We start from the raw sequence: 16840 nt of genomic DNA, 5'->3' as shown, positions 1-16840 counted from the left end.
TGAGTCTTTGGGTTTTTCCAGTTAAACTTGTAACTTTAGAACTTTAAATTGTTGCTGAAACGTTTTCAGGGTTAGTATCAGATCAGACTGCATTAAAGTGGAGGAGAAATTTGTAGGTTGGGAGTTCCCCAAAAAGGACTAGGGTGGTAGGATGGGTATGATTGGATGATGTCAAGATTATTATTGTATGAATTGATGCTTCTCTAGCTTTCATAGTTTCAGGTCATCCTGAACTATTCCTTGTGGGGGGAGGGGGCGAGGATGGGAGTATTAAACTTGTTAAAATAGTTTGTGATGTTTAAAGCTGTAAGTATCTAAACTGAATTTTTTATTTGATCCGTAAAAAGATACAAGCTAATTTTAGGTTAGGTCAATAAGGTTTATTCTCAACATAGAATTAATCAATGAAAAATATTTATGTATATTTCTAGTTTTCTTCTGTGCAGGTCAAGTGTGAAATTGTTTTCCCCTTCAAAGATCTTAGAATTTGGAGGGGGATAGCAATGGCAGTAACATCTAATTGAGCAGAAGACGCAATTAATCCCTGATTTGGGTGGCAGAGATAGCCAGCCTCGTGCTCTGGATGAGAGGGGAGTCCAGTGATAGAGGTTGTTAGGGAAAGCTCGAGGGTGGGTGGAGGGCTGGCAGCTCCAGAAGCAGAGCGCATTTGGGGAGGCTGTGATACTCTGGTCATGGAGTTACAGGCAGGGCAGATAGCATGTGGTTGCTCAGAGCTGCGATGAGGGCTTTGCCTCTTGCCTGGAACTTTTAGTATGTTTGCTTCCTGACTCAACATGGATTAAGCATCCAGCATACTCAGCAGTTTCTTAGGCTAACTTTGTCTCAGAGCTGACCTCTCTTTAGTATTAAAATGTTCACATTATAATATCTATCTTAAAGCAACTTAACATAGAAAATTGTGGGCCTGTTTTCCTCATGGGTGTTCTTAGGTGGTGTAAAAGGCAGGCAGAATTGAATAAAATTCTAGTGTTTGATGAGCAGTATTTTTATTGGGTAAAGTACAGAAACTTGGAATCAAACATTATCTTAAGACTCACCTTGAAAGCTAGTGATGTGTTAAGGATTTACCTCTCTTAAAACAAACTTGAAGAGGCCTTTGTGGGGTGTTGGCTATGTTGTCTTTTTAAGAAGTATTCCAAGTAAGTGGACCATTGGCTGGCAGCCTAGAGTTACTTTCTATGTGAGATTCTGGTGGATGGAATTTGGTAAGAGAGTATTTGACCCGTCTTCAACTTCAGTTTTGGACAAGTCTAATTTTAGGCATAATTATGTTGAACATAATATGTTTATATTTCTGGTTTTAGAGAAACCCAGAAATTTGTTTGGTACCTGAAGTAGTGCAGGAAAAGAAGGCCAGTGAACTGAGTGGTTTTAAGTTATAGAAACAGGGGTGAATTTTACCACATTGAATGGTTTGAGAAGGGAGTCATATATCTTTATTATCTTCATCCTCCGTCTGAGAGCTTAACTCTAAAAGTAATGAAGAGTTCACATTGTAGGGAATTTTAAAATCCAAAATTTTTTAAGGAAACAGAAATTACTTATAATAATCCCATCCTCAATTTGAGGTGGACTGTTTTCCTTCTGTTCCTCCATTCATTCCTCTCTTCTTTAGTTTTTAAATTGAGGACGTAATCAGATCTTCCCATAAATAAAAAAATGTTCTGTGTTTTTTTTTGTTGTTTTTTTTTTTGGGTTGAATCTCGTAACATAAGCACTTTGGTTTATTATCAACTGTCATCATTTTCAATAGCTCCATTGAGATGCATCTGGGAAAGTGAGCCATCCATGGTTTACCAAACCCATTCCTCATTCATTGCTAGACATTTAGAGTCTTTTTGGGGGGTGGAAGGGGCATTTTTGCTGTTATAAATGGTAATGCTGAAGGGAGCATTGCTGACTGTAGTTCGTGTTATTGTTGCAGGCCAGATTAATATGCAGGGATTCCTAATTAATAATATGACACTGAAGAGTGAAATGGAAATATTTCTCTTATGCTTATGTCTCTTATTTAACCATCTAAAGGCTAAAAATTCCAGTGTTTAAATTCTTAAAATTGTTATCCCTTTTTTCTTTGGTCTCTGTCTTCGGTTTGACCTTAGTCTTTTCATGATCTATATGCACCAAATAATAGTTGCAAAATCCCTGAAATATTTATTTTATGTCTCTTATGTGGGTATTTTGGATATTCCCTGCCTTTTTGTTTTCTCTTGTATTTTGTATTTTCGACATTTGTGCATTTGATGACGATGACGCTGATTTGCCCAGCTATGCACCATTTCATTGCCTGAGAAGCAGTTAAGTGAAGTAGTGTTTTCAGTGATGTCTGGGGAGCCGAGAAGTGGCATGTCGTGTTTTTGGTTTTTGCTATTAAAGAGAACTCGTAGATACGAATCTGTTTAATTTTATTTTACATTCTATACCATGTTTTGTGGTTTAAATTTGATTTTTATTTGACTGTCAATTCATAAGGACTAGGTAGTTTGGCGCTTGGCTTTTCAGGTTCATCTGATTAAAAGGACTGCATAGGGAGTTCCTGTGTGGTTCAGCAGGTTAAGGACCTGGTGTCACTGCAATGGCTCAGGTCGCTGCGGTGATGTGGGTTCGATCCCTTACCCGGGAACTTCCGCAAGCTGTGGGCATGGCCAAAAAAAAGAAAGAAAGGATAAAGAAATACTATGAAGTCTCGTATAGTGCTTTTTAAACTTTGTATGAGAATACGTTTTTTAAATACTGCATTTTAGGATTAATGAAACATTTTAGGTTCTTTAGGGAGTTCCTTAAAGTCTTAAGGATTGTTCGAGAACGTTCTAGATAGAGATGGTGGTGTGGTTTCTTAAAAACTACCATTTATCGAACATTTTCTGTGCAGGCTCTTTTTCTCTACCCAGGTTAATATAAGTTTAATGATTGAATCCTCGTAATAGTCAGGTGCTCTGTTTTACAGACAAGGAAACAACCTTAGAGAGAGGTGGTGGAGCCCCCCAAGTCTTGGTCTTCCTGACACTGGACTCGCTGGCATTCAGATGATTTTAAGTGAAAGATACTTCAGAAAGAAAGGACTACTTTCTGTAACCCCAGTGGCCTTACCCACTGTCCCTCCCACATCAGTGGGCCGCCGTGAGCAGGGAGGGACTGTACGTTCCAGAGTATTAAGAGGTGAGAAACTTGACTTGTGAGTTAGCTGAAAACAGCTGACACTTCCTCCTCTAATTTAGGAAAGGGAGATTGGTTTATAAATCATCTAAGTGATTTATAAACAACTCAGATCCTTCCTTTTCTTTTTTATTTTAAATTTATTTTTATATTTATTTATTTATTTTTTTGCCTTTCTGCCTTTTCTAGGGCCGCTCCCTCAGCATATGGAGGTTCCCAGATTAGGAGTCTAATTGGAGCTGTGGCCACCGGTCTACGCCAGAGCCACAGCAATGCGGGATCCAAGCCACGTCTGTGACCTACACCACAGCTCACGGCAATCCTGTATCCTTAACCCACTGAGCAAGGGCAGGGACCGAACCCGCAATCTCAAGGTTCCTAGGCGGATTCGTTAACCACTGTGCCACGACGGGAACTCCTCCTTTTCTTTTCTTTTTTTTAAAATTTATTGAAATATAATTGATTCACAGTGTTTTAAAAAAAATTTTTTAATGGAAGTAGAGTTGACTTCCAATGGTGGATTCCTCTTTAATAGAAGGACGTGTTTGCCCATTTAAGATCTGTTTTCATTTTTTAAAACTGCTCTCTCCAGTGCAGTTGGGCAGAATATTTTAGGATTTCTGTAGTCTTTAAGTTTCAAGACATGGATTTTGTTGTTTGGCATGAATACTTTTTGAGAATTGGACTTTTTTTTTTTTTTTTTTTTTTTTTTTTATTAAAGCTAATGTTGGGGAAATATAATTGAAAACAAGATCTCCCAGCCCAGAATATTTCTCCAGAAAGGTAGAAGGGAAGAAAACACTTTACTGAGTAAGCCTGACACCAGAAAGTGATGCAGTCTCTGGCTGAGCGCTAAAGAAAGAGACTGCGGACCCAGAAGTCATCTTTTGTACAGCTAAGTGGTACCTCCGTGTGGCTGGGATGCAGTTGCTAACTTTCTCCTATCTTTATGACTTGAGGTAGGCTTTGCAGTTTGGAGCTGACAAGTTGACAAGTCACAGGCCATGCTAGGAATTGCGCATTATCTTTCTTGCTGATTGCATATCTTAGGAAACATTCCTCAGAAGTGAGACTGACTAGATAGAGGCTTATTTAGCTTTTAAGAAGATTCAAGTACTTTAGAAAAGGCTGAAAAAGAAGTTCTGAACAAAAAAGAGGGGGAAAAAGTCTCTTCTCTTTATTTTCAAATGGGAGAATTAAGCAGCTTTTTTTTTTTTTTTAATTTGCCCTTATATCAACAGCCTTATAAACCTATTACTTTATATCCGTGGTAAAGGATGTTCTTAGCCTTTCGGCTTGGTTGGAATTAAATTTAATGTCTTATTTGTTACTAGGAATATGCTAAGCTCTAGTCCCATAGCATATTGTTGCTAGGGACTAAAAGCTCTTAAAACAATTTTTGGTTTTACCTGTTATCTTAGAGAAGTGTTTCGGGCAGTGTTTTAATGTCTCAGTGTTGATACGGTGTGTGTGTGTTTCTTTTGTTGACTGTGGTAGTTGTGCTTTTTTGGCTTCATGAGAGTAGGAATGAAATCTGGACAGTCGTATTTGTAATGATATCAGCATGTGACACATGGTACAATGACTGAGTTGGAAGGTTTCTGTTAACCAGTTTTGAAAATACCGGGAAGCTCTGGATACCGTTAGACCTCAGACTTGGGAGGTTAGCTGTCTGTTGTTACAAGCCTTTGAAAGGGTACAGCCATGTGCTGGATTTAGACCCTGAATAGGTGAAGTTTGTCAGTTTATGCTAAAACCTGACTGAGCATCTGCTATGTGGCTTGTCTTATTCAGAGTTATCTTAAAGGGGCCTATCAAACATGAGTTTGCATGTGTGCAATTTAAATCATGGTCATCAATTAAAATTTAAAAACTTGACCTATTGATTCTATAGTATGAACATAAATAGTCATTGTACTTGGCATGTTAACTTTCTAATGTATCTCTATACATAATTCTCTAAAGAAGTAATTTAACTCAGCAGTAATTTTGTAATAGTGGAGTTGCATTGAATTTTAAAGGACTGTCAGCTCATTTTTTTGGCTGCAGTGTCTCTAGGAAAGAAGTGAAAATGAATTGCAAAGACGCAGAGTGTGACGCATCAGGCCACGTTGGTGTATCGAAGTTGCATCATGCTATGTGGCAGCATAGAGTGGAATTAAAAGTCAAAGCATGAGGTAGTCTTAGAAAACGCAGACTGACTCCTCAGGAGGGGGGTTGTATGTTCCTGTAAAGTGCGGTACTGACTTACGCACTGTTTTTCTAAGATCTCTCTTTCAGTATTTTTAAAGCCACATTTTACTGGGGGAAAATGTTGGTCCCTTCCAAGAATTCACTCTTACGTCTAGTTGAATTATACTGACAGTTGTATAAGAACATGACGCTGCTTTTAAAGGCCAGCGCTACCACACATACACTGTTTTCTTGACTCCCAATAGTTAAAAAAGTAAAGTTTTACCAGAGATCTTCCTCTGATAAGTTTTGAAAAATTCGTCAAGTAGGAAATTTCTTAAAGTTGTTTTTTAAAAATGAGTTGTATGTTCTAAAATATTCTCTCTGATTGCTTTTAGGTTACCTAGGGTATGAATTAATACAGACTTGGAAACTGAAAGAACTTAGAATCAGCATTTTGAGGTAAATATGTACTTACTGAACTAGTGCTAAGGTTGCCCTCTTCTTCTTTAACTTATCAGCAAAGCCAACTTGTGTGTGAAACGAGAAAGTTTAACCTCCAGCTGAACGTCCTTTAAACCACTATAGACTAGGCTAGACTGGACCAGACCCCACACTAGTGGAAAGAGACCACGGCAGAGTGTTTTTCCTGAGCTTGTGGTGGTAGAGGCATTGCACTTAAGGGGCGGAAATGAAATCATGGTATCAAAGAAAAGCAACATCTGATGATTAAAGTAACTTTTCATTACAATACTTTATGCTTCCTTAGTTTTTGAGTTATAATCTCTTCTAGGGTTATTTAGGGCCACCCCTAAACTTAAGTTTCTCCAAAGCATTAACATTTTTTTTTTTTTTTTTGGTGTTTTCCAAGGCTGCTTCTTGTGGCATATGGAGGTTCCCAGACTAGGGGTCTGCTCGGAGCTGTAGCTGCCGGCCTATGCCAGAGCTACAGCAACGCGGGGTCCAAGCCGCCTCTGCGACCTACACCACAGCTCACAGCAACGCTGGATCCTTAACCCACTGAGCAAGGCCAGGGATCGAACCCGCAACCTCATGGCTCCTAGTCGGATTCCTTAACCACTGCGCCACGACGGGAACTCCCAACATTGTTGAACTGTGTTCCTGAATTCTTTTATTCGTAAGTGAATTTTATGGGAGAGTTTGTAGTTAAATTGACTTGTTCTTTGCGTTTGGGCTTTATTTGATTTAATCAGGCGATTTGGATTTCTCAGCCAAGCGCTTTCCTAGTGACCTTCTTAATTTCTTTTGTATATACGAATTTAGGAAATAATACATCTCTATTCTTTTATTTATTTACTTTTTCCATTTTCCACCATCTTTAGAATTTATGTGCCTTGTTTGGTTTCCTTGTTTTCATTTTGAAGTCTTTCCTTGAACTTTTCTCCAACCTTTTCTCCTCCCAGCCCCTAGCATCTTTGGGAGTTAGGCCTGCTGTCGTTACAGCTCATTCTCTTGTTCTTTGTTTTAGAATAAGACTTAGTATCCTAAGATAACCAAATGTCTTTTGTTAAAATACTGGCCTCCGATTCAACTTTTCACATCAATAGGGCTTTCTTGTAGATGTGTTTGTATTCAACCTAAGTACAGGAATCTTAAACTTGGCTATTTTTGCATTTATTTTTAGAGCAGAAGCTTGGGTATGCTGTGATTTTCCAATAAACTGCTCTCGCAATGTCACAGTGCAGTTCAGACAACAGCAACGCGGGGATCTCAAGCATTAAGACGGTAAATCTGGGCTTCACCCTGCGTGGAGGGATGAGGAGCGTGTACTCCTGTTTCCCTAAAAGCTGCCTCTAAATGAAGCCGCAACTGCACCACTTTCATGAGTGTGAATTGTTTGACCAGGAATTTAAAACCTGTGATTGAAAAATAGTCCTGTGGATTAATTACTCTGTTGGCTCTGCTAAAGCAGTTAATCGTAGTCAGTCAGTCTATGAAACTGGAGAACTTTTACTTACCAGCAGGCGTTCAGAGCGCTTCATTAAGGCCAAGTTAAGAAAGAAAAATCTATTTAAACATGCCAGAGAAAGTAAAAATTGGCAGAATTGTAGGTTTTTCTGTTTTCACATTATTGGATTACTTATTGAATCTTTAATTAAACGTTAAAGTTGGATGTGCTTTCTCCAAAGTAGAAAGTGTATTACTGTGGCCAGCCACTGTGTCCTAAATGCATGAACATGTATGAAATGAATTAATTTTAATTTCATTAATATTAATTTAAATATTGTGTTCTAATGGAAATATAATGGGGCAAGTTCAGTTGCCGTCCTCCCATGTCCTTGCACATTCTCTGTCCTGGATCCACCCATCAGGGCCGGTAGGAGTGGGCTGGGTGCGGGTGTCCGAACCAAGGAGAAATCTCTTTGGAACTGTCTGTACTTCTGTTCTGCATGTTACTGTGTAGACATTCATGAAATCTGATTCAGTTCATCGAATATTTACTAAACTGCCTGTATGGTCCGTTGTACCAGGAGGTGTAAGAGCTGCAAAGAATGATACACACATCTTCTCACGGAGCATGTGTGCCAGTAAACGAATACGTCGTGGATGTGTGTGCGTCTGTGAATCTACGCAGTGCGATTTACATTAGGAGAGGCGCAGCGAGGCTCTCGGAGGTTTTCTTGTCACTCATGTGGCCACTGTTTCATTCTGCAAACCTGCACTGTTTGTTTGCCGTACCTGGAGGGCGGTTAGTTCAGCCAGTGGTGGAAGGATGTGGGAGACATAGCGCTCCTGTCCTCAAGGGAACCCTAGTCTAATTGGCCATGTTTTTTCTTTTCTTTTTATGGCCGCACCTGTGGCACATGGACATGCCCGGGCCAGAGCCTGAATCCGAGCGGCAGCTGCCGCCTGCGTCACGGCTGTGACAGCGCCCCCTTTAGCCCACTGCGTCGGGCTGGGGCTGCAAAGTGGCACCTCTGCAGCCACCTGAGCCGCTGCGGTCGTGTTCTTCACCTGCTGGGCCGCAGTGGGAACTCCTGAGTTGGCTATGTTCATTGACTTTTTAAAACTCTTCATTTGGAAATAATTTCAGACTTTTACAGCAAAGAAAAATAAGATTAAGACAAAGATATGTGCTTTACCCGTCTTGCCCTGTTTGCATCATCAGTTGCGCCCATTCTCTCTCTGTATATCCACAGGTAGTTTCTTTTTTTGGAACCACTTGAGAATGAGTTACATACGTCATGGCCCTTATGCTCCGAGAATCAGGATACTCCTCTTAACTCCTCGGCACGGTCTTGGTGGAGCTGTCCACTCAGGGAGTGTGGCAGTGCCTCATCTGCAGCCAGACCTGTAACGGAGTGGGCGGTTCTGCAGGAAAGGGTCCGGTTTGAGATCAGTTACTGCATTTAGTTCTCATGTGTTTATAGTCTTCTTTAATCTGGAATATTTTCACAGTTTTTCTTTGTGTTTTATTTTACCGGTACCTTTAAAGACGATAGTCCCCCCCTTAAAATAAGAACATTAAAACATTTTTTAGACTATTCTAAAAAGAAACTTTATTTTTTAGATTATTGCTGTATAGTTATAGTCTATTTGTAATAAATTTTAAAATGAGTATATAAACATTTATAAGTAGGCTAATTTTAAGGCTATTTTTATACTGTTCTAAACGTAGAACATTCATTTTTTTTTTTTAGACTGTTTTCTGGGGTATTATTATTACGCATGCCGTCTGTGGGAGAAGACATGGTCACAGTGGTAAGAAGGGGGCTCCTGGCTGTAGAGAGTTTCTGGAGGTGGAGGAAGTGTGTTTGGAGATTTACGTTGCTGCCCTCTTTTCTCCTTCTAACATTTCTATCCACCACCGGGATTTGGGCTTCTCTCGGGATCCCTTTTACCATGTCTTTGTTTGGTCTGTTATTAGCGTTTGGCTCGGGTGAAAAGTGAGGGGTCAGGTTGAAGAATAAGAGTCAGTAGCCTGTAGCGATGGAGAAGCACAGTTGTCCCTCGGGATCCGCGGGACTGGCTCCAGCACCCCTGCAGATAGCAAACTGCAGGGATGCTCAGGTCCCTCGTATAAAACAACAGAGCACATCTGGCCTTCCATATCTGGGGGTTCATTGGACCCGCGGACGTGGAACCCTCAGATACAGAGGGCTGGAGTGCAGTGTCCCGAGAGTGGAAGCCAGGAGGGAAGTGCCTGCAGACCTCAGCCTCGAGCCTTCAGCATGACCTGCTGAGTCTCAGGAAATTAGGCAAAGCAGACTAATGCTTCAGGTTCCCTGCAGCTGTGTTGAGTAAAAAGCTTGGATGATCCACCTGAGGGTGTTTATGCCGTGGGCCTGTGACACTGAGAGACGCGAATGCCGAGTGTCAGAGGGTTAGGTGGAGTGGCTGTCGGAACTTTGGTTCAGTAGAGAATGAGGACATTATTTCTCATGAAAAACATAGCTCTGTTTGATCCAGGCAAAATAATGACTTGATAGTTTTCCCTAATGGGCTCTGGAATGCTTCGCTTGCCTGAGACGGTAAGGAGAATGGGGGTGCTGTCGGGCCACGGACACGCCTGCCTGGCTGAGGGCCTCGGCCCCTGTGCTTTGAGATCTTCCTCGTGATAGCTGGATGTCACATTCTTGTCAAATGAATTAATCTATGAAATCAGAGTCGGGACTTACGCCTACGCATAAAAGAGACCCTACTCTTGAGACTTCTTGGATTCGATGCAGCCATTGAAGTCGCTGTGCTGTACATGGTTGTAAATTTCACATGTCAGGAGATTCAGAGGTTTTGTTGTCGGGGAACAAAGAGCAGGGATTCTCTCTTTCCGGTCTCGTAGAGTGAGGACAGTGCACACTGCAAAGCTGTGCAGGGGAGAGAGTTCCCTACTCCAAGACAAGTAAATTCTGCTGATAGTCTGGGAAGCTGAGGATGGACCTTTATTTAGAGAGTCGAAACCCTAACGCTCTATTTGCTGGTTAGACATTTTTAAAAGACTGAATTTTTATTTTCTCATTTTACATAATCAAATTTGTCTTTGGGAAAGAATATATGAATTACAGAAGAGTGCTTAGATACCAGGAAGTAACTGAATCCACAGAACTGTGTTGCTTTGTTTTAATGAGTCTAGAACATGCATAATCTTAAAATACGCGTTTCAGTAGTTGGTCAGCTGTGCAATTGAAATAGGTTGTCAACTGAGAAAAAGACTTCCTGTGTTTACAGTCCTTTGATAAAATGACCAAATGTTGGCAGGATTTGCATCTTTCCTGTGTGCAGACACACTGTGACATCCCTTCCATACAGTTTTCTGATTATTTTATCAATAATAGCATCATCGTATTTGCAAAGAATGTTCGAAATATATTTATATGTGTGTTCATGTGTTACATATGTATATTTTTAAAGGCATCAGACTATGCATTTTTTTAAAGGTGTGTTATGGACCTAGTTCTGTGTCAGTAAATACAGATATGTATTATCTTTATGGATTCAGAGTATTCCATTTTAAGACTAGACCATTGTGTACTTAGCTAATTTTTAAATACATTTTAAGGTTATTATTCTTAAGTAATAAGGCAGCAGTAAATATTCATGTATTTATATTTTTGTGCAGCTGCCTAATTCTTTTAGACACGTTTCTAAGTGTAGAGTTGGTGGGTTGGAGAGCATAGAATGCTTGACTTTTGAAGCGATCCTCTTAGATCAAGAAAAGGCTAAAACAATGCTAAGCAGAGTTTGAAAAGGCCCATAGGAATGATATCCTGATGTTTCTCTTGTTTCTGTGCTTTCTTTTGTTTTTAACCCTGCATGGTTGTGTAATGGTATTCTTTTTCCCTTTTGTAGTAAGCTGTGCTAGAACAAAAATGCAATGAAAGAAACACTGGATGAATGAAAAGCCCTGCTTTGCAACCCCTCAGCATGGCAGGCCTGCAGCTCATGACCCCTGCTTCCTCACCAATGGGTCCTTTCTTTGGACTGCCATGGCAACAAGAAGCAATTCATGATAACATTTATACGCCAAGAAAATATCAGGTACTAATGAGAACACTAATACTGGAGCATTTTCACTAAAATGGAATAAATGAGCGTATAGTTGACCCAACTTATATAAAACTCCTTTACCTTTTCAAGTTTTCCTCTTCTGATTAATTTTATCATTCCAAATACTTTTGTTCTTAAAAGTCCTTTTCTTTTCTAACATCTGCTGGGTAATTGATTTGATAGTTTTCTTGATGAAATTTCTCCTTTTTGCCCCTATGAAACCCGCACTGCTCCTTTGTGTCTATTTGGGGGTGTCTGTCCTCGTGACCTGGGTAGGAATTGAGATTGGGTTGCGCACCCACGGACTGGGACTGGCAGAACCACAGTTACAGTCACCGCAGTTGTTCACAGTATTCCAGAGGGGTGTTCTGTGAAGGTAACCCCCAACGAAATGGGAAATGCCATTTCAACACGTTTACACAGCACAGCTGTGTAACCAGCATTTCACTGCCTCTGATTATTTTTCTTATATAAAGATATAGAAAGTAAGGTTTTTGAAGGGCAGATTTATTGGAGGAAGATTTTTAGAAAACACTGAAATTGCCTGAATTAAAAGAAAATCCAATTTTCTAAATTTTGTGCTAGATAAGAGGTGTATAATCTCTTTTTCCCACTGTGTTTCTAGGTTGAACTGCTTGAAGCAGCTCTGGATCATAATACCATAGTCTGTTTAAACACTGGCTCAGGGAAGACGTTTATTGCAGTACTACTCACTAAAGAGCTGTCCTATCAGATCAGGGGAGACTTCAACAGAAATGGCAAAAGGACGGTGTTCTTGGTCAACTCTGGTAATAAAAAATTATTTTATGAAATTGTGTGGAGCAACTTGGATAAGATTTTATGGTTAAGCAGATTTTCTCCATACGTATTAAGTTAAATTCTTAAAAATGTAGGGAGTTTGACAGATAATATGCTTGTTGAAGATCTGATAGCAGAAATATAATTTTGTGTTATTTCTTAACTTTATAGTCTTTCTCATAAATGTTTTATATCGTTTTATTTCACAGATGTTAAACTTCAGCTCTTAAATGTAATTGCATTTAATTTTGATTTTGCATTTCTTTTGAATAGATGACTTTTGGAATATCATCTGATCTGAGTTGTTAGTTTTTTTTTGTTTTTTCCCTAATGGCTGCACCCATGGCATATGGAAGTTCCCCAGCCAGGGACTGAATCTGAGCTACAGCTGTGGCAGCGCCAGATCCTTTAACCCACCGTGCCAGGTGAGGATGAACCCACGCCACTGCAGTGACCAGAGCTGCGGCAGACGGAGTCTTAACCTACTGTGCCCCAGCGAGAACTACAGTTGTTATTTTTTGGTTTTGATGTTTTAGCTTCACAAAGTATGTCAAAAGGTGCTTGATTATGAAATAGGTAACTTTTTGATTTATGATTGTGTGATACTGGTTATAGAAAGTAAGTTAGGTGCTTCTTAAAAGTTGGCTATTCAGTAAGAGTTTAAAGCACTGGTTTTTGTCTTAAAATTGTGTATTAAAATAAAAAGTATAAAATGTGAACATAAACTGCTAGGGTGCTAGTATAACTATGTCCCTCCCCTCTTTTTTTTCTTTCTTTCCTTTTTTTTTAAAAGATTATCAGCATGTGATGGTCTCATGTGCTTTTTATATTAGTCTGTCTTATTTCTTGGTGATACAATCTGATTTTATTGAAGAAAACAGGAGGGGTGGATCAGAAGTAGTTGCTGATCCAGCCTAGACATTATATTCTCAGGTTGGGGAAAGTTGTCTTTAAAGAAGGAAATTGGTGTAAGACTCTCTGAAGAGAATGGCAGGAGGCAGGGTGGTGAGTCTAACAAGTGTCTTTTGGAAGATAACCTCGGAAATATGATTTTAAATTGGCTGTCTGAAAAATTGGTGGTTTGGAGTTCCTGTTGTGGCTCAGCGGGTTAAGAACCCCACAGTGTCCATGAGGATATGGGTTTGATCCCTGGCCTTGTTCAGTGGGTTAAGGATCCAGCATTGCTGCAGGCTGCAGTGTAGACCACAGATGTGGCTCAGATCTGGCATTGCTGTGGCTGTGGCTTAGGCCTGCAGCTCCAGCTCTGATTGGACCCCTAGCTTGGGAGCTTCCATATGCCATGGGAGCGGCCCTAAAAAGACAAAAAAAATTGATGGTTAGGTGTAATATATAATAACGAGGATTTCCTTAACTGTTGTGTTACTAGTAGTCCAGAGAGCCATTTAGTGAAGATTTCTCATATTTACATGGCGTATTGTATTTGTAATCAGCAAACCAGGTTGCTCAACAAGTGTCAGCTGTCAGGACTCACTCGGATCTCAAGGTTGGGGAATACTCGAACCTAGAAGTAAATGCATCTTGGACAAAAGAGAAATGGAACCAAGAGTTTACTAAGCACCAGGTAAGACTTGGACTCCCTATAAGTCCTTGGTTTATAAGACCACCTGCAGCCTTGGTTGTCTGAATTACGGTTGAAAACTAATTGAAACTAAGTACTATCTTGCATTTTGTCAGCCTAGAAACTAGCCCTTATGCTTTTTCCCACATGGTCTAACTTGTGTTGCTCTGACTCCATAGAAAGGGTATGACTACAGTATGATTTACCTGCTTGAAAAACACAAAGTCCTACAACCTCTGTCCATCTTGCAGACAACTTGCTTTCAGAAAGTTTACTCTTGAGTTACATTTGTTGAAATTGGACACATTTCTTGGTTGAGATCTTAGCGTCTCTGACGGAGACTTTCTTAGAGAAACTTATCTGCAGAGCCTGCTTTTGTCGAGGGCCTCTTGTATGTTGGTGTTGGTGGATCTAAGGTGATTAAGAGATGCTTCCTGACTAACTGGAGATGGTCCCCAGCCTGCTAGTATGTCTTACATATTGAATTAAGCCCTCATTAATAAAATACTTAAAATCCACAGAATGATAAGCTAGAAAAAGAATTAAGTAGGCCGTGTCTCCTTCCAGAAAACCTTGTCAGTTCTTGGAAAAAAATGAAAGGAAAAAACTGTGTTAATTATTTTTTGATCTGATAAAACTGACAGTTTTCATCAGTCAAATTATGGCTAAAAACCTGAAGTAGATTGAAAGTAGATTTATCCTAAAAACGTGGTCTCCGTTATCACTGTCTCTTTCCGTGTTTTCCTGATTTTACTTCTTGGTTCCAAAGTATGAGCTTCCATATGTGTAGAATTTTTGTTTTCATTTGGACTGTTGAATTTCTTAATCTTCACCTAAAGTACAGTGGTTCTGTAATCTGATTTCTTATAAGTGCATCCAGGCAGGTGAATGGCATAAACTAATGTCAATTTTATTTTAGGTTCTTGTTATGACTTGCTCTGTCGCCTTGAATGTTTTGAAAAATGGTTACTTAGCACTGTCAGACATTAACCTTTTGGTGTTCGATGAGTGTCATCTTGCAATCCTAGATCACCCCTACCGAGAGATTATGAAGGTAAGTTTTTAGATTTTATCAGTCTTTTTTTTTTTTTTTTTTTGGTCTTTTTAGGGCTGCACCCATGGCATATGGAGGTTCCCAGGCTAGGGGTTGAATTGGCGCTGTCGCCGCTGGCCTGCACCCCAGCCACAGCAACATCAGATCCAAGCCTTGTCTGAGACTTATGCCACAGCTCACGGCAATGCCAGATCCTTAACCTACTGAGCAAGGCCAGGGATTGAACCTGCGTCCTCATGAATGCTAGACAGACTCGTTTCCGCTGAGCCACAACGGGAACTCCTAGATTTTATCAGTCTTATGCAGGTCAGATTACTGAATATAAGCGTTGTTTTTATATATCAAAAGCAGTATTAGTTACCACTTTGGGGAATTTGGTTCCAGGGGATGAGTGAGTGAATGAATATTAAATCATTGTTCATTTAAATCTATAATCTGTAGTATTAAACTATAATAAATTTATAACCTAAATCTATAATAAAATTTAGCGTCATATAAATCAGTAAATTATATGATCTATCATAAATGACCTATGTAATCTATGATAACATATTTAAATGTTCTTTTTTGATAAATAGATCTTTTAAACAAGCTACAGTAATTCCATGAGTAATATTTTTAGTATTCGTTAGATCTTTTTGACATGTTTTATTATGGTGCTGTCTCTTGTTAGACAAAATGAATTCCTCACTGTCAGTATCTTTTGTTTTGTTAGCTCTGTGAAAATTGTCCATCATGTCCTCGTATTTTGGGGCTAACTGCTTCCATTTTAAATGGGAAATGTGATCCAGAGGAATTGGAAGAAAAGATACAGAAACTGGAGAAAATTCTTAAGAGTAATGCTGAAACTGCAACTGACTTGGTGGTCTTAGACAGGTATGCACGTAGGATTGACTTGGCTCTAGAGAGACCAGCTGTAAAAGACTTAAGGCTTCAGTATCATAGTGCCTTGCAGGTTAGATCTGTTCAAGTGAACAAATGGCTCTTAAAAGGAATGAGCAAGACTAAGAATTCTTATCCACACAGTCGTCTTCCAATGCAAGCACCTAACCTCATTTACACAGAGCAGCAAGTGGAGGTGTTTCTGCCCGAGGAGGAAATAGGAAATACCGCATGAGCACGCGCCCGTCCTCTTTGCCGATGCTGACGAGGCCCGAGAACTCGCACAGGAGGAAGTCGGAGTCCTCTGCCGTCAGAGTGTGTGCCTTGTTGTTCTGACTTAACCATCCCACATGATGCGTTGAAAGGGCAGTGATTTATTTACAGAATTCATTATTTTAATCTGCTTTAAAATAATGAGAGGAAGTTCCCTTCGTGGTTCAGCAGTTAACGAACCCGACTAGGAACCATGAGGATGCGGGTTCAATCCCTGGCCTTGCTCAGTGGGTTAAGGATCCAGCATTGCCATGAGCTCTGGTGCAGGTCAAAGATGCGGCTCGGATCCTGCGTTGCTATGGCTGTGGGGTAGGCTGGCAGCTGTAGTTCCAATTTGCTCCCTAGCCTGGGAACTTCCATATGCCGTGGCTGTGGCCCTAAAAAGCAAAAAAAAAAAAAAAAAAAAAAATGAGAAACTCCCTCCAGTTTTGAAGATGGGTGTGAATTTCTGAGAGGTTGCTGCTTAGGGTTTCTAGGTTTGTCACCTTTTGAAGAGGTTGCTATTTTTAAGTTTCATTAGAACATGCTGTGTTTCATGAAACAGCTTTTTTGATTTAAGTTAGTGGAAAGGAGCCTGTATAAATTGGGTTTTTAAATGAATGTAACTAAGTCAATTCATATTAAGATGTCCTTATACCCTCATTAGGTAAAGTCTTCAACACGGTTAAAGATTACCAAGTGGTGGTTCTTGGAATAGTTATAATAGAGAAGATTTAATTCTCAGGTTAGAAGTTAAGTCGCACATGGATTTTGAATACTGGCCCCACTAGCTGTCGCCTGTGCGACTTCAAGTGAGTCATTTCTTGCCCCTGAACCTGTAAAATGGCATCACAGTGGTTTTGGGGGACTTGCTGAGGAGCAGTTACACTGACTTGGGAAACGCCATGCAGTGTGCCTGT

General features: G+C 40.0%; 1 protein-coding gene across 1 annotated transcript in view; it reads left to right on the top strand.

The window, feature by feature from the left end:
- Window positions 1-11188: 11188 nt before the first annotated feature.
- Window positions 11189-16840, top strand: part of DICER1 (dicer 1, ribonuclease III) — a 42279-nt gene continuing 36627 nt past the window's right edge. The window contains 5 exon segments of the mRNA NM_001197194.1: window positions 11189-11346; window positions 11981-12143; window positions 13605-13735; window positions 14652-14786; window positions 15502-15662. Of these exon segments, the coding sequence (NP_001184123.1) occupies window positions 11203-11346; window positions 11981-12143; window positions 13605-13735; window positions 14652-14786; window positions 15502-15662 (734 nt within the window). The 5' untranslated portion in view covers window positions 11189-11202.

The sequence above is a fragment of the Sus scrofa genome, chromosome 7 (assembly GCF_054392235.1).
Source record: "Sus scrofa isolate SSC_HxYL_T2T_F1_AM1 chromosome 7, Sscrofa_HxYL_maternal_Yorkshire_Landrace_v2.0, whole genome shotgun sequence".
Lineage (NCBI taxonomy): Eukaryota > Metazoa > Chordata > Mammalia > Artiodactyla > Suidae > Sus > Sus scrofa.
Note: the sequence above shows the minus strand (reverse complement) of the source record. Positions and strands in the feature narration are given on the sequence as shown.